Source organism: Centroberyx gerrardi, chromosome 9, assembly GCF_048128805.1.
Source record: "Centroberyx gerrardi isolate f3 chromosome 9, fCenGer3.hap1.cur.20231027, whole genome shotgun sequence".
Lineage (NCBI taxonomy): Eukaryota > Metazoa > Chordata > Actinopteri > Beryciformes > Berycidae > Centroberyx > Centroberyx gerrardi.
Genome location: NC_136005.1, coordinates 12,690,145 through 12,709,384, shown reverse-complemented (window position 1 = coordinate 12,709,384; position 19,240 = coordinate 12,690,145). Strand labels below are relative to the sequence as shown.

Below are 19,240 nucleotides of genomic sequence, written 5' to 3'. Positions count from 1 at the left end.
AGGGCAATTAAACAAAAACACAATGCAGGTGTCTAAACAAAGGTGTGCAGAAAATATTTTTTAAACAGCCTTGGTCTGCAAGGTTCTTTGTGGAACCAGAAATGGTTCTTCTATGCCATCACTGTTTGGTTCCAGTTTGCACCTTTATTTTTTTGTGTGTATTGGCTGTGGGTGACATGACATGCCGATATCCAATATTTAATAAATATATTGGCACACTGATGTATCGGTCCAACCCTTGTATAAACATCTTGTGAGTGACATAATAGTGAAATTAAACTATTCCTCATTTTACTGGGGATCCCCTGAATCCCCCTTAAGGATCCCTGGAGGTCACTGAACCCAACTTTTAACTTGTGAGGCATGTTTGCCTTATTAGTTTGTGCTCTCATCATACAAACACTGTACATGATAAGCTTTGACATCCTCTAAAACATATGGGGATAGGTAAATCCAGTGGTATAATTTAGGATGGAAGTATTTATGAGACTAAAATATTCTCTTGAGAAACTATTTCCTCTTTGTGACGATCCATATTTACCACTTGTCGTGAGTTTATTCCCTCTCAACTGGAGGTATTGAAGGTCGTGCCAATAATGCAACTACAACGGGCAGCAGTGTCTTTTCACTTTGCTCTTCCTAAATTCACTGCACATGACTCTCAGAAGGTGACAATAACTACAGCTGATTGAAAGGTGTGAAGAGTGAAACCATATGGTATTTATATGTTCTGCAGATGAAACTAAGCTCAGGGGAAACATGTGGGCCCACTAGCCAACTATATGTGTAGGTCAGTGAATTGAGACACCTGCCATAGGAAAACTGACATCTAACACTAGATAACACTGATACTATTTATGCCCTAAACACATGTTGTGTTTAAGTACCTACAATTCCAAAGGTTTTGTTGAAAATTAAAATAATCTTTATGTCATTTTGCATGAAGAATGTTCTTACCTTAGGAAAAACACGTATTAAACCCAGTACCTATATAGCTGCACTGAATTCATAATCTGTGTGTGTGTGTGCGTGTCTGTGTGTGTATGTATGTGTGTGTGCGTGTGTGAAAGCAGATGAATCAGAGGGTTTTTAAAGTGCTGTAGCATAATTAGAAAATTGTCTCTTTGCATTTCTTCTTCTCAAAAGAACATCTTGGTCTAAGAAGAAATCTTTGTGAAGAGAATTTCAGCACATGGATCAATAAGGTATCAGATTATTATATTCAATGTCTAAACGTCATCAATATTATTGACATGTCACAGTTGTCCCTACGCCCCCATCATCATTGAGCATTAACACTGGCTAAATTTTGCTGTTGTTTGTGTTGCAGTAACCAGAGAACCGAATCACACATTCCAGTTGCATTTGGTTCTTATACTTCTCTCAGGCCAAATTTCCATCTGCATATCAGATATAAAACACAAATTAATCCTAGAGACAACTAGTATCAAGTAACAAGTATACCATCATTTTGTCTGATTGTACATGTTGTGAGTGCCACACCTGCTGACTTGTCCACTGTATAGGCCTGGTAGTTTTGCTGTTGTGTTTAATAGCTACAGTAAATAATCAATACTAAAGTCTAAGGATAGAAAGGGAATGGAGTGATGAAGAAAGAGAAAAAAGGGTGAAATGAAATGATCAAAAGCAAAGCACAACTTACAGTAAGACAATGCCAAGGGACAGGGAATTATCTGCATGTTTTCTATTGATAGTAGCTGTGATGGGTTTCTATTTGTGCGCGCCATGCCTTTGATTTATCCCCCTGTTCTATTCAAAGTGGGTCCAAGTCAATAAGGGACATCGGCACATCCAGGAACACATTGCTCTTCCACATTCTGTTTAAATTTCATTTGACAAAGTATCTGTACTGAAGATTGATATGCAATGGGTATAATAGGACAAGCTTGTGTGTATATGACAGATGTCACGAGTCCAACTGTGATTGATTTTGATACATGTGATTTTGATACATAAGCAACTCTATTTATCTAGACGTTAACAAATTCAGTGTAATATTGCATCAGCATTCAGGTTGCATAGTGCATGCATAAGAGACTGCACACGGAAAGCTGCCATGCTGTCAGCTTAATAGATATATTTAGAGGTAATAACTGAATCACTTATACTGTATGAGCTGCATTATTCTTGACTATTCTTGGGATGTGACACAATGCACTCGGCACTCCTAAAAATAATGTAGTGACAAGAGTTATTAGTGTAGAACAATCATCCATGGAAAAGTGTGGATACCAACTCTCTTTTTCACACATGTACGCAGACACACATACACATCTCATTCAAACATACGGACACACAACCATAAACACACACACACTCGCACACACACAGTTTGTGATCTCTAAAGAGGCCCCAAGCGGCATCTGATGCAATAGTTAGCAACATCCCCGCAGACTGCCAGAGCCTTTTCCTCCAGGCTTCATCTGTGTGTGCATGGCCTGGCCAATCCGATAGAGAATAGTGCAAACCCCCATCTGCAAATACATCAAGCTAATCACCGGTGACAAGAGTGAATTATGTTTTCTGAGGATAGCGTGCATTCAGGTGTCTTCTTCACCGCTGTGTTCTGAAACAATAACGGCGCTGAGGACCGAGCTCAATCAATCCCGTGATTGACGTCTGAGTCATAACTAGCAATACAGTGCTACAAAATCCCTAATAATTACAAGAACCATTTAAAAAAGAAAGTGTAAGTCTATAAGTCATATAAAGGTGCATTTGAGAACTTTTCATAGTGAGTCCATTTTTTTTTTGTTTTCCTGAAACTTCTCACTTCTGCTTTCGACAAGATCAGCCCCGACCCTTTTAGAGCATGTGGTGAGGCTGTCGAATTCAGAAATAGCCTCCATGGTCAGTGTACATGTGTGAGAGCAATTCTTCACATTGTGTACCTTTATAGCTAGTCTTATCTACATCTCAACAGAACAAGGCTACACCTTTACCCCCCCCTCACCACCAACCCCCAACCTTTAACAGAACAGTAAGGTCTCTGTAACACAAGTCACACAAGCAGACTTTAAGTATGTCAAGCTGTTCGTGGTCCAGACCAGCAACAGCGGCGATGACAAATACGCACAATCATTTGTACTAAAATTCAATGTAGCCTATATTACATTTTTTTGAATACTTGCATTTTCTATTATGACTATTATATGACTATTATATAGCCTAATTAGAATAAATCAGACAAGTACTGGGCAACTTATTTCACTAGCCTACATGGCCAGAATACGTGGATAAAGATGAGAGAATAGATGAGAGTATAGGTGACAATAAAAGCAACAAAGTGAGTGTAGAAAAAAGTGCTCCGCTGCTAAGCTGTATTTGTTTCCAAGGCAACTAGTGAAAAGTTAATTAGATTCAGAGAGTTGAGAGGAGTTGGAGTTAAGAATGAAAGAGGTATTCTGCAGTGAACTGGGTCGGCTAAAGTAGCTCCTGCTGCAAATTCCTCAACATTTTAAGCAGTAGCCTAACTTACACCTGCCGTTTTGCCATCAGGTAAGTTTGCACAGAGACATTTTTAAGTTTAATTGGGCTTGGGGTCATATTTGATTTTGCCTGATGTCAACTGCATGTCAGTAAATGTAAGCTTATTCACTTTAGGATTACTTAAAGTTATCCTAAAGTTAAAATTATTATTATTAAGCATACAATTATGATTATTATTATTAATAATAAATTAGCCTTTGGTTGCTGATAGTCTTATGGGAAGGAGTTACAGTAATCCTATAATAATTTAGGGACATAAGCCTACTAGCATAAGGAATAGGCCTATTATAGTGATATCAAAGGAGATAAAATATAGGCTACCATAAACAATAAGATCACTATAAATTCACTAGTGAACAGGCCTATAGCAAAGACACGCTATGTGTCAAGTTATGTGTTTGGTAGTTTAATGAAATTTTCCCTTAAACTATTAGTAATAATTTCCATACTTCTGTAATTTAGTTAAACCCCTTTCACCAATGCAAAATGAAATTCACTTTTTACTAAGTCACTTATGGGATGCCGCAAATGTTTTAATCTTCTTCGTCTTTGCACTGTTTTTGTTTGGCCAGTGAACTGTGCCTCTCCCAGGAGCACGTCAATGCATTGTTTCCGAGGATCCAAGTGAAAAAGTCCATTGTTGTGGCGAAGTTTTTAATCTGGGGATTTAAAGCACATCACATGCTCAGACGGAGCAGCGGGGTGCGCTCCCACAACAGGCAAACTACTGAAAAAATCCATGTTGGGGAAACCTATCAAGTCAAAAAGGACGCCGAAACATTTTACAGACACTGCGATGTCGTCGCACTTTACGGAGGATTAAACATTTTAGGATATCGCAGAAGAATTGTTGTTCGCGCCGGGATAACTTTTTTTTTTATAGCTTGACCGCCGGTGATTTAAGAGACCCTAAAGATGACGCACACCTACAGCCAGCGGTCTCTAATGGTTCTGTCTTTACTGGGGATTTTATCGGCCATCATGTCTGTTTTATCGGTCATTCTGATTTTCCAGCTCCAGTCACAACAGACGGCAGTGAAGGAATCTCCCCCTTCTACCTCGGTCGTGCCAACTCATGTTTGGGCCGTCCTGCTGCCAGTGTCCACAGTGCTCTCCGCTCTTTCCCTCACGCTCAATTTGAGCTCTGTTGTGGTCTGTCTCCTCCACAGCTATTTTTCAACAGAGATCTGCAGAGGAGAACAAGATACGGAAAGGTATTCACCAGTAACGCAGCTATAGTTCAACACATTACACGTAATAGCAACATACGTCGGTTTAATTGTACAACAGCCATGTCAAACGCTCGCTCACTTTTGTTGGAAACTGTTGTTGATCCAAACATTCTAAAAGATAGTCCCGGTCAGTTCTGATTGGCTGTGTCGCGTTCGAAAGTTCGTTGTGAAATATGAATGCACACCTGATATCGCATTACAGTTAATTTAAATATTAATAGGCTACGCTAACAAAAATCACCATCCATACTAGGCCGACTTGTGTCGCTTAGCAACCACTGTTTAGCTTAGTGTTTAACAACTACAGCAGGCTACTGCTAGGTGGAAAATAACATGATTTATAGCAATTAAAAAATAAAGGATTTCCTCAAGATTGGGTTCTTGTTTTATTAAAATGGTGTGTTTCCGCGAAACAACCCCCTTGGCTGTTCTAAAATCACTGTAAACCACGGCTTATCGTGGCTTATTATTTAATTGCGTTTCAGTTACTAAAAAAAAAAAAGAACATAGCTGGTTTCAAAAGAATAAAAGTTGTTGCTTAATGTGTCAGGGTGCAGAAGCCCGCACTGCACTGCTGCTGCTCGACCCCCACCTCTAAAGTCCCTCTGAATCCCGTCCAAACAATGGCATTCCCCTCATTATGTACCCAGCACACGGCCCCGAGCTGGCCCTTTCCCACGTCGGTTTAGAAATCCAGCAGCGCGACTCGGGACCCTTCTGCCGAGAAGGGGACATTCCAGGACAATGTGAATAATCATAAACATCGCTGTTTCAAGTTAATTTACTCTGAACATAAATATTTGACATGTAAAAAGACAATAATCAATAATCAAATGTTTAAGGCAATAAAGGTCAGATATATAAACTTGACAGGAGGGGAAATAAAAAGAAAGGGACATGGACATTTTCATTACACAAAGAGAGACATGGTGCAATGTAATTAATCATAAGAATAGTTGACATAGAAACTATATATATATATATATACACACACACACACTCATACACACACACACATTAGGCTACATAAAAGCTTCATGTACACCCTTTAATTTTTGCTCTGTTATAATAATTAAAACAGCAGTGTCAACCTGTAGGCTACACATGTCTGAGCCATGGCATTGATAAGTTAATAACATTTGACATTTCCTTCCACAGAGCAGACTGGTTCCTGTTGGATAGCAGAGCTGTACGACATGTTACAATAGGACTGTTCTGCCTTGGGGTTTCTGTGTACTTGGCAGGTAAGAACAAAAGAGTGGAAAACATGACTTTCTTATTTTTTTTAACACAGGATTTTCTCTTGAAGCACATGTTGCCAAGTCTGCCTTTTCAGTGTGCTTTAGTCCTGAGTGGGCACATGCAACTGCTGAGTCACCGGCAGTCATATGGCCTTCTATCTACACATTTGTACTGTTTCCATGTGTGCACGTGTTATGCACCTTTCATTCAAGAGACAATTATTATTTAGCCATTACATCCTTTTACAGCAGACTCACACAAAACAATCTGATGCTTGTACAGAACTTGGTGTGAATGCTGTGATGGTGCAGCTCATGAAAAGCAACGTCCAAAACTGGGGGAAGTGCAGTGGATTTTCAGCAGCAGAGGAAAAAGCTGCACTACTGCTTTTTCACTGGTCTGTCCAGTGAGTCCGAGAGAACAATGCATTCTTTGAGCGACGTCCATGACTTGAGTGTTTTTAATGCAGAACCTGGCAGAGCCACGGGTCTCTGCTCTGCTGAGCGGCTTGCCCTGGGAGAGGGGGGGGGGGGGGGGGGGGGGGGGGGGGGAGTTGGGTCACTGGAGGCAGTTGCTCCATTGTGAAGGAGGAGGTGTTGCCCTTGCGACCCCACTTCAGCCTCTATCAAGAGGTAGCAGAGCAAGAGACTGCAGTAGCAACACCACCAACTCACAAAGCCACGTCACATCCCAGAGCTGTGCTTTTCTCCCCCTTCCTTTAGCATGGCTGGGTCCATGGTCCTTTTTCTGCAGACAAACACAGATGACAACTCAGCTCAGAACAATAAGTCTAACAAACAAAATATTATCTCTGTGAAATTTCAACAAAATTAAGTACATTTTTGTAATGCATCCAATTATCCAAACTGGAAAAACAAAGTCTCTATCTATCAACTGGACAGGCTTGAAAAACTAATGTTTATATGAAAATGAAGCAAAAATTAGCTTCGCCTTTTTTTTTTTTTTTGGAGTGTGTCCAGCAAGGCAAACAGCCTTATGAAGGGGACTGGAGATGGGGATCAAAGTAAAAACAACTGTTTCCTCAATTTGTTTGAGTAAAGTTATTTTCCTCCATTATCACATTTCTGCAGTAGTGCTGCTTTCTGCTTGGAATAACTGAAATATTTACCAAATCAAAATGAAGCCTTAAACAGAATTTCATACCATAACAGACTTGTTTGCCGTTTGCAGGGGAAGGTATAATATTTACTGTTTCTCTACGTGTCTTTTCTCTCTGTCTTTCTCCCTTCCTCTCTCCCTCTTCTTCGGCAGCTATGTCAATCTACATGCTCCTGATATTTGAGGTGGAGACGGGTATTGCCAGTGCATGTGTCCTGTCTTCTGGGATCCTGATCCTGTTGATCATCGTAATCCACTCTCTGGTCAAAGCTTCCCGTACTGCCAGGCCCTTTCACAGCAATCGCCTTGACACCCTGTACCAGAACGAGCACGGAAGCAGCAGCACCCCCGTCTCCCGGCCCTGCGAGCTCAAAATCGGCGTGGACAAACCGCGGATGCACCGCAGCCAGTCTCACCTCCAGCGCCAGATCTCTTACCCTCCGTGTGCCAACCCGAAACAGCGGGAGCAGCACCAGCAGTACTCCCCTCCCGGAGGTTCACAGGGCCACGCTAGTGATAAAGACGGCTACAGCAGTGGTGGCAGTTGTCCTCGAATGCACAGGACCCTGTCTACTGAGTCTGGCTTACTGCAGGCCCAGACTAAACCCTGGAATGGGGTCAATAATGAGATGAGGAGTGTCCTTGCACGCAAGTCAGGGATTTCCGCAAAAGACTCTACTCTAGTGTGATAAGGAGGGAGCTGAGCTCCTGGGTGAAGGCAGTACTGGCTAATGGAGACAGATGACCTTTAAATATGTCGAGAGGACTGCTAACACAAGTGTCAAGTCAACAGACCTAGAACTGCCAATTTATAGCTTTTTACATTCAACATGTTTACCATAACCAATACACGGTGTGCTCTGCGCACGCTTGTATTGACTGTGAATATGATGCCTTTTTCCTGGTTTTGGTGCAAGCAAAGCCTAAAACATGACATGGAAATGTTTTTATTGTCTAATGTAAGATGTTTGCAAACAAACGTGAGACTGTGATAAAAAGAATACAGACAATTTTTCATCATCATTACCTGATTCATCACCTTCAGATTATAAGGCATTTTATGTATAAACTTCTTAAGCACAACTTTTGTCTAATTTGTAGTGTTTTATATGGATGAACTTGATTTAAAACTCAGTATTCACACCGATGTTGCCTATGTATCAAATTGGCAAATTCTTGCATTTATAGCTTTCATTGACAAACAATAACGTAAATACTTTATTTCACTGCATTTGGTAAAGGATGGCTTGTGAAATATATTGCCAAATATTTGTACACAATGTGCAGATGTGTTATGTTATGCATTCTCTCAATATGATTTCATATCAACCTTAAATAAATTCATTCTAGAAAACTAATTCAACTTGAGAGTAAGACATTCTTGGAGAGTTGAATGCCACATTAAAACAATGCTCACAAAAGCTTATTCCATTAAACGGTCACCCAAGTGCACCTTTCACTAATTTCCAAGTGACTGTACAAGTGATCTTATGCCTATTTTTAGGCCTGAACGTGATTGTGTCACGGCTGGAGGAACTACTAACCTTGGACACCTCCGTCCAGGGGTCATGAGGAAGAGGATGGGGGATGTGGAGCAGGGACAGGGGGACTGGGAGAGGGGGTCACGTCACATAAGCTGCATGCACGTGTCAATGGGAAAAATAACAGCAAAGAAAAATACAACATAAAACACAAGGCACCCATGAACTAAAATAAAAAGAAGTTCAAAATAGGCCTGATTAATGTGTGAAACTTTGCAGTCAATGTCTGGATAAGTCAACTGCCAACAAAAATATCAACAGGCTATATTAGCTAATGGAGTGTCCCAAAACATGAATTAATACAAATTGCAGTAAATAACAGAAACAAAAGGTGACAAATGAATAAAGATTTGATGTGGAGCAAGGAACGAGCAAAAACAGGATGAAACTCCAAAGACATTAATTCCTCTCACCTTACTCTCAAATAATTACATTTTCTAGTGAGTTTTTGGAGCGGGAGAAGATACACGGACTCAAGGGTAGATGTTTGACACTTTGGACACTGCTGTGTCTCAGTGAACATGTTCTCTGCTGCCTCCTACCTGCGTCCTTGAGAGTTGCTGATCTGTTCCTTCATGCTGATGGCTTGACGTAGGAGGCTGTCGATGCTTTTGAAATACAGGCTGCTGTTCGTCATGCTCTTCACGGCGCTGCAAGGGCCGATAGATCGATGTAAGCCTCGACAGTCGAGGCCAATGGAATTCTTGAAATATGTAAATCTATGAGTCTTCTTACCTGCATGCATACTCTACAGTGTAGATGGCTCCTTGGCTCTGCTCCTCCCAGCTCTGCATGTCTGTCTGCGTGGGAGAAGACCCAAAAGAAAGTTCATTTTTGTGTGCCCTATACTTTGTTTTGCTTCCTTGAGTTTGTATTACATCATTCTGTTCTATGATTGATTGTTGACCAGTTAGATCTAGGTAGGCTTGTTCTCTGTAAAGTCCTCTGAGACATGCTTGTGATGAAGGGATATAAATAAATTAACTTTAACTTAAAAACGCATTCTGGAATTAGAGTATAACCCCATTACAGTACTAGTGGCTTTCTTTGTGTTTAATTCACAGGAGACAGTTTTCACATTCAAATGGCTGTGATACAATGACTGACAGCATATGACAGCAAATGGCTTTAAATTAGATTTAGCCAAATGAACCTTTATTTTAAATTCTGGTGGTATCTGAAACTTAAGCATGTCCTACCCTTCAAGACTTTATATACCCAAATTTAAACATACTCCTATCTACCCTCACTTCTTACACACTGAAAAAAACACACAACTCACACACACACGCTCAACGCTGCTAAACCTTATGCCCTTTGCTTTTAAACTAGCTAACTAGCTTTTAAAATAGCTAACTAGAAACACAAAGGACTTTGCGGCTACAAAAGCAGTGAGAACGTAATATTATAAACATGTACTAGCAGTCAAAACTTAGGTTGTTAGCTGTATTTTATGTAGGTTTTATCTTTATCTGCTACACATAATACAGTCTAACCTTACCTTGTGTTGCACCAGTTCTGGCAGCGACCTCCTGACGTGTTCTTGCAGTCGGTAGAGGGCCACAGACGGTTCATTAGCCAGGACGTACATGCTCTCCGTGAATTTGTCAGTCACTGTAAAGAACAGAGGCAGATGCTTGAAATATGCGAATTGTTTTGATAACAAAACAGAGATTTCACTGCATGGCACATGGACAAACCGCGATGTCAACACACTAACTTACTGGCAGCCATAGCATTACCAGCCATTAACGTGAGCTAACTAGCTGGTAACGTTGCAAGCTAGCGATGAGATATATGCCGATACATTTAACTACCTCGTTTGACTTTCAGTTGCATCTCCTGGTCTTCCATAATGCGAACTATTACAAACAGCCACTGATGGTGCAATGCTACTGCAAGTGAGTTAAGTTGTGTTAGCGAACGCAACGAATTAGTTGCTAGCTTCTTCCGTATTTTTGTTGTCATGTGTCGCAAGACAATGTTCCGGAATGAAACATTGATCTGGAAACAACAGTTCTTCCTCCAAAGCTTCATATAGATTGAGTATTAATATCACAACCATGACGCGAGTTGGCTCAAATGTGACTTAAAATTCAGGTAGAAAATGAATTGATTAATTGAATGGCGAATCAATTGAGACGTAAGTAATGTATTGTCGGCACACTTCGATGGCCAACATGATCCATCATGTGATTTTATATAATTTACTTTCAGTTTTGCCATCAGGAAGTTAGTGCAAATTAGACAAGTTGAGTTTGGATTCACATCAGCGAGTGATAGTTGGGGAGTAAACGAGGGATTCATTTGCGGTAACGACGTGTTTTGCACGTAGTTTAATTTGATTAGGCTAGTTAGTTCTGAGAGGCAGTATTACACTGTTTAATAGGTTAATCTCTGTTTTTTTTATTGCAGTACGTGATCATCATGGAAGCCATAGATGATGCTGATGATGAGTTTACAGATGGCCTAAATATTGAATCAACTAATGTATGTCTTTCGGACTCCAGAGAGGAGAGGTCAAATGGTATCTGTAGTCTATTTATTTTCAAAGGTTTCCATTCAGTTTTCCTCACTGTGAGATTATCACTTTCTAGGCTTATCATTTTCTATTCAGTATTTACAGTCACCTGACAGCGTTTGCAGACTTAAGATAATTAATTGTTCCAACACTGAACATCTTACTTCCACTGACATTCCTCTTGTCCATGTGATGGTGGCAGTGTCTCCAGAGACCATGGATGTGGATGAAGAGAATTTGTTCAAACACTCCACCACTCTCACCAACAAGCAGCGTGGGAACGAGGTTACAGTACGCCCAGCAACATTAGACGGTGAGTATATTAGCTGAAAACATTAAGAATGTTTGTTGGTGGCAACAAACTAACAGAGCTTAATTCTACATTAGTGCTGGGGTTCTGGCACTAGCAAAGTCATGGCATTTCACTGACTTGACCATGTAAGTTATTCTGACTATATCTACCCCAAGCTCTGTCCATACACCAGCTGGCAGCTCAGGGCGAAGTTTCACAGTTGACTACACACCTGAGTAAAGGTGAGGAACCTGAATCTTATTATCATCCACTAAGCCAGTGGTTCTCAACATGGGGTCCGCGGACCACCAGGGGTCCTAGAAGGGGTTCCAGGGGGTCCCCAGCAAATTGATGAGTTGTTAACGTTCAGCATTATTTCATTTACAAGAAGTTAACACAATTAAAGAACGTAGAAGTAGACGTAAACGTAAACGTAGAAGACTATTTTGATCACAGTTTCTCTGTTATCTCTCTACCTACAGTACAGATAGTCATGGAATTCTGGACAAAATCTTTTCCAACAATAAAATTTTTTCTCAGATTTGGGTCCAAGACACAAAATCTCCTCAAATGGGGGGTCCGTGGCCCTAATATGTACTACATTTGGGGTCCTTGATATGAAAAAGATTGAGAATCACTGCACTAAGCAATATAACACAATACAAATTCTGTGTTTGTTTTGTCCAGAATTGATGTGCACAAATCTTATTAATGGACTGTAAGCTGCTTCATTTTGCAGACAGTTCACTGCTCAACAAACAGGATGAACGGGGCTTCACGCCCCTCATGTGGGCAGCAGCATTCGGAGAGAAAGCAGTGGTGGATTTTCTCTTGGAAAAGGTTAGCAGTAAGATATAATAATAAGATAAGATAATAAGATATGCCCTGCACATTTAGTGAGCTGACAAAGCACACTATATCACTGATATTTTTGTGATTTGTGTCTTAGGGTGCAGACCCCAAAACTATTGCAAGGGAGCGAGAGAGCGCCCTAACCCTGGCCAGCTCTGGAGGCTTTGTTGACATTGTCAAGTCTCTTCTTGGACACGGAGTAGACATTAACACTTATGACTGGGTACAGTTATGATTTTCTGACATGTCATCCCAAGTCCATGACACAAATGAGTTATGGCAAGGCAATATTGCACACACACACACACACACACCAAATCAAGCTGGATGAAAATCTATTAGACATACAAATTTTACTTTATCCAATGTGATTTTTCTAGATGTTTTTACTGATTGAACATTCTTGCATTTTTATCTCAGAACGGAGGAACTCCTCTCCTCTACGCTGTACGAGGGAACCACATCAAATGTGTAGAGGCGCTCTTAGGTACATTGCACGTTCGTCTGTTATAAATTCATGGCAGCTCTCTCTTTGACTACTTCTCTAATTGCCTTTACTGTATCTCAGCCAAAGGGGCAGACATGACCATCGAGTCGGACTCTGGGTACAGTCCAATGGCCTTAGCTGTTGCTCTCGGACACAAAAAGAGTGCGTACTTTCTTGTCCTCTTTTTACTAAAAGTTACTGTAAATAACATTTTGTTGTAATGCATATAATTATTTTCAATTCCTTTCTTTCCAGTCCAGAAAGTGTTGGAGGACCACATTCTGAAACTCTACAAGCCACCAACATGACACTAATCCCAGGGCTGTAATAAATGGAAAGGACAGTTTGACACAGTGGGTGTTGGACTCACCACCTCTCTACATCATCAGTGATGAGATGATCAAAACCACTGTCTAGTAACAAGTGATTGTTAGGGACAAATACACTTGGAAAGGAGTTTACACTAAGTCAACTGTGTTGGTTCATAACATTTATAAAGAACTTGTTCATTCCGTTTGTATGCATTAGTTCAGCATACAAAAACATCTGCTTATATATATATATATATATATATATGAGGACATTTTTATACAAACAAGGAACTAAACTATCATGTTTGTGCATTTTGTTTCACTGAAAGATAGTAAAAATGAACTGTAAACAAGTTTGAATACAAAAAGCAATGTATTTTTATACTGTGTGTTCTTTTGGAATGGCATTTCAACTCCAAGGCACAAATAATAAACAAGGGAATATGAGAGCATGATTATACAGCAAGTGTTTTTTTTTATAACCATAACTAAGCCAATAAATCTGTAATAAAAATTCAGATTCAGAGTCTGTGTCAAGCCCCGGCATTTCCACTTCATATTTCTGACTGATGAACAGCGAGGTGGCCAAAAACTCTCATACCAAAAAAGGCCACATTAGGTCCATTCACATCAGTTCATATACGGCGGTGTGACAGATGTCATGTTTCCCTGGAAAGTGCCACCACACTCTCCGCTGTCCGCTGCTCTGGGTCCCTTCTTCTCTCATGATGTGAGGTTGAGAAAAAAAAAAAAGTCATGAAGCTTGTTCCCCCAGGACGTCCAAGGAATAAACAATAATTCTCCCAAAAAAGTCGGTACTATTCTCAAACACTATTTTTACTTTGTCCACTGCAGGGGCCTCCTGTATGGGAAAGCTGTGGGTGTGGAGTTAAGAACAAGATAAGCATGGCAGTGATGAGAGGCATGCCCAGGAAAATATTGTTTGATACTTCTATTATGTACCGTCCAGGCACCGAGAGGAAACATGCAGCATCTGTATTCATGTCACATACAATATAGCAGGTATAGCTTGAACAGAATAAATTAATCTATAACGTTAAATTGAATTTTGCATTAAATCATGCATTAAAATAAATATTGGCTCAAACATGTAATGGAACAGACATTTGCCTAATTTCTTTGTTCCAACAGAATATTGATATTGGCATGCATCATGATTATGCTTGCAAACTATGAATAACACATTATCAAAAGAGTGTTGACATTTATCGTTATATAAGAATGAATTAAAACATGAAATAAGTTAATAAAATCTGACAGCAAACGTATCATGCATTAGATAATATTTTTATAAAAAAGTATAAAATATTAGGTTCATATTTTCATATTTTACTCCCCTATCACTGGCATCAGATAAAAAAAACAACATTTATTAGTTTGGTTTGGTTCAATTTATGTCACAAAATATCGTCAATAATTGATTTAATCTCTTCCAAATGAGTAAGAATGAAGGATATCTGAAGGGAGTTGTCGTCTTCTGGGTAAAAATGACTGATCATGGTAAAGTCTGCATCTTTTGGGCATCCTGAGGAAAACGTAAGTGGAAAGTTATCAGGCTTATCTAGTTACAGCAATTATAGGTCTGCAATACGAGGCACTGACACGGGAAGCATGGACAGACAGTGGATAATGTATAGTGGGACGATGTATTCAGCAGGTATTTCTCACTCTGTACCTTCCAGTCTGCAGGTTTTCCCTGAGAAGCCTCCTTGGAACTGGACCTTTAACTCCGACACCTTGACAGGCTGCGGGAACTCCAGAGAAACCCACTGGGAATCACCCTGCCAAAGCCAGGACAACTGATATCTCACTGTGATATGTAACGTTACAGCAAAACACAGGCTACTACACCCGAGTCAGGATATTCATGCCCATAGCTCAATAAACACCTACTCATTCAGACTTTAGGGAGTTGTAGTTTTACCTGGTCTGAGTTCCAGCATGTTTCTTCATTGCAGTCAAACATGTACTTCTTCCCAAACTGCTTCACATCTCTATTCAGCACTGAACTCACTCTGAAATTGGAGTAATGGCTAGTTGTTAATGTTCATTGATTAGACTACTAACTTTAAGATTGACATTAGGCTAAATCATTCACATGTAGCATCCCTATGCTAAGCAGTAAGTCCACGTGTCGTTTCACAGAGTATCGATGATAGGCAGCCATTCATTTACATCAGTAAACTCGGTTATCTATAGTGCCCAGATGTGTATATTTCATTCAGTGAGTATTAATATTTACCTGCTCTGTGTTTCATTGCAGATCAATGAGGAAGCCATGTCGGATTTTCAAGTTGAGGGCAATTTGCCGTATGCCACTGAAAGTGACGTGGTGCACTTTACGACAGTGATGGCAACAGATGGGGCGTTGTTGTTCTTTTCTCCACTAGATGGCAATCGCGTTCTTTCACATTGCTGAATGCAAAGCGGCAGCTAGCAGCCAAGCCACGAGGAGCAGGTAGCAGGTAAAACCGTTTCATCATCATCTGTATTCTCGATGGCAACAAATGAATTATTGTGAGCATAAAACATTTAACTTAATTCAACCCATTTCGTCTGCTCTATAGTCTGGCTAATCAGGTAATGAGGTGTAGGCTCTTCTTCCCTTCTCTGTGTTTGCACCTGCGCAGGTCACACCGTTGTCTACAGAAGACTGAAAGGTCATCGAGATAAGAATTGATTAGGAAGAGAGGACTTGAGGCACCGGGCCACACAAAAGGTGAATCGATCAGCTAACCAATTGCAATCTTCCAATGAAACCGGCAGGACAACAGACCAAAGGCAGCGGTGGATGTTGCACTTGTGGTAGGATAGCATGTAGTTGTGCTTTTATTGTTTCATTGATTCACCAAAGTGGATTGAATTATAGCCTAATACTTTGAAAGAGTCAACACCAACATGAGCTTTGTTGTTCTCATTAGTGAGCATATTCTTGCTGTCAAGGTCTCGCTTTCATAACCTGGGAAGCAATAACACAGCAAGTGTATGTGTGTGTGTGTGTGTGTGTGTGTGTGTGTGTGTGTCTACTGTAGCCTATTTGGCACATGGCTCATTGAAGATGGAGACCTCCTGCTGAGGTTTGGTCACAGTGCCCCCCTCACTGCAGATAATCAATAGGTCTGAATTACAAAACCTGATGAAACCCAGCCTGCGTGAAAATTGCCCCGGGGGCTGGGGAGAGCGACTGGAGTAAAGGTTTGGAACAATAATAGGCTGCCCCCCCCCCCCCCCCAAACCCCCAACCCCCACCCTCTCCACCTCTACACACAGACACACCATCACCACCATTGACTTTGTCCAGCTTGCATCTACATCATGATGTTGGTTCATATTGTATGCATGGCAGTCCGCTGTCAGTGTTTGAGATTGAATGTAAATGGTGATTTAAAGGTGCAATATGATTTTTTATATCACAAAATGACCATATTACATCTGCAGGGGTTTGATAGGGCTGTTAATCAATACCATCGACTCAATGATTACTCTGCCAGGTGCTGAGATTTATACCTTTCAAAACTCACTTTCCGGCCCATACTGTGTTCTGAAACAGCAGCTCTACCGTCTCACATTTTCACCAGCTCAACGACGGAGGACAGAGCTACGAGTGAGCACCCAGCGTCGCGAGACAATTAGTTCTCAAAAAGAAAAGCAAATGACAAAGCAGCAGCCTATTTTCACAGTTTTCCAAAGTGATATATTACCTCTTCACTAGACATTTCTGTTGGGTTTCTGCTCTAATTAGCTAGCTCACTCGTCTGTATTGTGTACTCATCTCTAAAATATCACAAGATTGTGATGGAGTGTTGTCTCCATTTCCTTTTCCAGTTCAATGCCTTTGTTTACATCTCTGTGCTCACGTCTCATGGTCAGCTCTTTCAAAATGGCTTGCTGTGCTTGTTAGAGAATATCTGCATCTTCATGACCGATCAAACGACTTCTGAATCCTCATATTCCCGCAGCTCTTTCACCACCGCTGTTGTTCCGTTGAGTTTTTGTCACCTTTATTTCTGGGTCGTTACTCATGAGGCAAGATTAGTGGGTTAGCGAGCTAACGTTGGGCTTAACCCTGGCTTTTGGGTCTAAAGGAGGTGGCTCACTTTTTAAGCGGGGTGCATCGCCATGTTAACTCAGACTGCACACCTAACCTGCTCCAGAGCAGGTTATGCTCCGGTTATCAGATCTAAACATCACAAATAAACTCGCTGAAAAAATGGCATCACCATCCCTAGAGGTGTCTGTGGACTTGTGTGCACCGACTGTAAGAAATGCTCTTTGCAGGCAACCGCTTTGTTTTCCCTAATGATTTATTATATCAGAGATACAGTATAATAAATGTTTGTAGCATTTCCGGGCCATTTGCCCACTCTGGCTATAAAAGAGGGCTTCTGTCAAGTAGCAGGTAGCTTACATTAGTTGACCATAGTTATAAATAATGTTGACCATAGTTATAAATAATGAATGAAATGTACTGTTGCATATTAAGTGTGCTGAAATTCTTTTATAGGATTCCCAAGAGTGATTAGTACAATTATAGATTGCACCCATTTTCCCATCAGCTCAGCCCTGGGAGAACACGAGGCTGACTTTGCGAATAGAAAATCTTTTCACAGCCTCAATGTGACGACACAATATTGTATCAATGAAAAGTAAGCCCACTCTGCCTCTCTGACAGGGCAGTGAAAAGCCTCAGAAAAAGTCTGTCCATTCAAGTTGTGTCGGAGCTTAGAAGTGTGCAGGCTCTTTTTCTGAGATTTCCTTAGCACAGCAACTACAAAACGATGTGCATATTCTTCATCTAATTATTGGTAGAAATAGCTTAAGCATTTACATTATCTGTAATTTTCCTCCAGCAATCCTCTCTAGCCTTGGCATCAGAAAGTGTATTACTTTTCGCTGTTATAGTGTTTTGCATTTGTCTTGTTTGTTAAAAATCACAGTTTGTAATATAGCTGACAGAATAGCATGGCAGTGAGATTGTGCCAGCATGGGGATGAAATGTGATGGAGAGGGATTTATGGGTAAGAGAGTTCAGAGAGAGAGAGAGAGAGAGAGGGGAGATGGTGCATGACATCGGGTTCAAGGGTTGTACAGGCAGACAATGAAACAGAGGTAAGACATATGGGCGTGTTGACTGTCTTTGGAGAGGTAAATAAGCTGGGCTTCATGAGCTGAAACAGCCTCTATGGTCTATTCCAGAGTTTACGAGCTGTGGGCACTTGTGCAGATTGTCCTGATGAGCTGGGTGATTAATCCTCGTGCTGCTGTTCGCCAAGGGACACAGCAGTCGGGCTGGGGCAGCACCACAACACATTTAGCTGTGCCCTTTCTGCCCACATGACAAACTGACTGCCCTGACAGTCTGAATGAACTAAAGTTGTTTGTAGTTCAGTTTGATTAAGGAGAAGTCTGCAACTTATTGGGGGTTGGGGGGGTGAGGGGAGGCAGGCGGTGTGAAAATAGTAGGTCTCGTCTTACTGGAGGTGTATATTGAGGCTGAGCTAAATAGATTTGGAGCTTTTGAAGTTTGCTTGATGGAAGTCCTGCCTATTAATTTTGTCATTTTGGAACAAGTCAGCTGTTGGTGATAGCTGTAGTTAATAATTAAACACGAGTTCAGTTGCCCAGAGCCACAGACAGGGCCTTTATTGAATTGGGTAGAATATTTTGGAAATGAGAATGACATGATGTTGCTTAGTGGTCGTAAATCATTTAGTTTGGGAAGATAACACGTGGTGTTCCTCGGATTCCAACTAATTTTAATAAAGCAGGAAATGGGCAGAAACGTGAGGCGCATCTGTCGGCTGCTGCAGCAATTAACACAGGGTCTTGAGTTGCGGCGCTGTTTCCTGGCACAGCTTCTCACTCATCTCCATGCTCAAATTTTCTGCTCCAGTTTGAGTGAGGTTCTTTAATTAAACCATTAAAAAGCAAAGCATTTGCACAATATGCTCTGCTGCCTTCATTACAAAGCACAATCACTTGTAATTTATTCGGCGTTGGATTTGAGTCGTCGTCTGTATTTCTGTTTTTTGTGAACACCGAGTGAGCTCACTTTCAGTAGCGTGTCTTCTGTTTTTCTCCTAGCCAGTGTAAAGGTGGACATGCATGCTTT

The 19,240-nt window shown here is 40.9% G+C and overlaps 4 protein-coding genes across 12 annotated transcripts; 2 read left to right on the top strand and 2 right to left on the bottom strand.

Moving 5' to 3' along the window:
- The first annotated feature begins 4,361 nt into the window (after nucleotides 1-4,361).
- tmem221 (transmembrane protein 221) lies at nucleotides 4,362-8,293 on the top strand. Its single transcript, XM_071925973.2, has 3 exons — nucleotides 4,362-4,724; nucleotides 5,901-5,986; nucleotides 7,257-8,293. Exons 1-3 carry the CDS (start codon nucleotides 4,426-4,428, stop codon nucleotides 7,790-7,792), a joined length of 921 nt encoding a protein of 306 aa, XP_071782074.1. The 5' UTR covers nucleotides 4,362-4,425; the 3' UTR covers nucleotides 7,793-8,293.
- borcs8 (BLOC-1 related complex subunit 8) lies at nucleotides 5,777-10,644 on the bottom strand. 3 transcript variants are annotated; one of them, XM_071925979.2, is made up of 6 exons: nucleotides 10,462-10,644; nucleotides 10,146-10,258; nucleotides 9,380-9,444; nucleotides 9,187-9,294; nucleotides 8,648-8,739; nucleotides 5,777-6,731 (listed from the first exon to the last, which is right to left on the bottom strand). In XM_071925979.2, exons 1-5 carry the CDS (start codon nucleotides 10,610-10,612, stop codon nucleotides 8,670-8,672), a joined length of 507 nt encoding a protein of 168 aa, XP_071782080.1. In that variant the 5' UTR covers nucleotides 10,613-10,644; the 3' UTR covers nucleotides 5,777-6,731; nucleotides 8,648-8,669. The 3 variants fall into 3 exon arrangements, with proteins under 3 accessions (XP_071782080.1, XP_071782082.1, XP_071782081.1); XM_071925981.2 differs by having other exon boundaries at nucleotides 8,648-8,712; nucleotides 10,462-10,612; XM_071925980.2 differs by lacking the exon at nucleotides 8,648-8,739 and having other exon boundaries at nucleotides 10,462-10,612.
- rfxank (regulatory factor X-associated ankyrin-containing protein) lies at nucleotides 10,639-13,407 on the top strand. 7 transcript variants are annotated; one of them, XM_071925977.2, is made up of 9 exons: nucleotides 10,639-10,744; nucleotides 11,060-11,171; nucleotides 11,368-11,478; nucleotides 11,634-11,699; nucleotides 12,197-12,297; nucleotides 12,407-12,532; nucleotides 12,730-12,796; nucleotides 12,878-12,958; nucleotides 13,052-13,407. In XM_071925977.2, exons 2-9 carry the CDS (start codon nucleotides 11,072-11,074, stop codon nucleotides 13,102-13,104), a joined length of 705 nt encoding a protein of 234 aa, XP_071782078.2. In that variant the 5' UTR covers nucleotides 10,639-10,744; nucleotides 11,060-11,071; the 3' UTR covers nucleotides 13,105-13,407. The 7 variants fall into 7 exon arrangements, with proteins under 7 accessions (XP_071782078.2, XP_071782075.2, XP_078141675.1 ...); XM_071925974.2 differs by having other exon boundaries at nucleotides 10,675-10,787; XM_071925975.2 differs by lacking the exon at nucleotides 10,639-10,744 and adding an exon at nucleotides 10,872-10,956.
- Nucleotides 13,408-13,646: 239 nt separating this feature from the next.
- nr2c2ap (nuclear receptor 2C2-associated protein) lies at nucleotides 13,647-15,435 on the bottom strand. Its single transcript, XM_071925983.2, has 5 exons — nucleotides 15,371-15,435; nucleotides 15,053-15,143; nucleotides 14,804-14,909; nucleotides 14,586-14,653; nucleotides 13,647-13,984 (listed from the first exon to the last, which is right to left on the bottom strand). Exons 1-5 carry the CDS (start codon nucleotides 15,406-15,408, stop codon nucleotides 13,862-13,864), a joined length of 426 nt encoding a protein of 141 aa, XP_071782084.1. The 5' UTR covers nucleotides 15,409-15,435; the 3' UTR covers nucleotides 13,647-13,861.
- Between the last annotated feature and the right edge of the window lie 3,805 nt (nucleotides 15,436-19,240).

Coding starts and splice junctions, on each gene's coding strand:
- nr2c2ap (XM_071925983.2), bottom strand. CDS start 15,408: ATGGCTTCCTCATTGATCTGCAATGAAACACAGAGCAG. Junction 14,654..14,803: donor GAAAACCTGCAGACTGGAAG/GTACAGAGTGAG, acceptor CGTTTTCCTCAG/GATGCCCAAAAGATGCAGAC. Junction 13,985..14,585: donor AAGACGACAACTCCCTTCAG/ATATCCTTCATT, acceptor CTCCACACCCAC/AGCTTTCCCATACAGGAGGC.
- tmem221 (XM_071925973.2), top strand. CDS start 4,426: ATGACGCACACCTACAGCCAGCGGTCTCTAATGGTTCTGTCTTTACTG. Junction 4,725..5,900: donor GGAGAACAAGATACGGAAAG/GTATTCACCAGT, acceptor TTCCTTCCACAG/AGCAGACTGGTTCCTGTTGG. Junction 5,987..7,256: donor GGTTTCTGTGTACTTGGCAG/GTAAGAACAAAA, acceptor CTTCTTCGGCAG/CTATGTCAATCTACATGCTC.
- rfxank (XM_071925977.2), top strand. CDS start 11,072: ATGGAAGCCATAGATGATGCTGATGATGAGTTTACAGATGGCCTAAAT. Junction 12,797..12,877: donor ATGTGTAGAGGCGCTCTTAG/GTACATTGCACG, acceptor ACTGTATCTCAG/CCAAAGGGGCAGACATGACC. Junction 12,959..13,051: donor TGCTCTCGGACACAAAAAGA/GTGCGTACTTTC, acceptor CTTTCTTTCCAG/TCCAGAAAGTGTTGGAGGAC.
- borcs8 (XM_071925979.2), bottom strand. CDS start 10,612: ATGACAACAAAAATACGGAAGAAGCTAGCAACTAATTCGTTGCGTTCG. Junction 9,295..9,379: donor ACTGTAGAGTATGCATGCAG/GTAAGAAGACTC, acceptor CGGCCCTTGCAG/CGCCGTGAAGAGCATGACGA. Junction 8,740..9,186: donor AGCAACTCTCAAGGACGCAG/GTAGGAGGCAGC, acceptor ACGTGCATGCAG/CTTATGTGACGTGACCCCCT.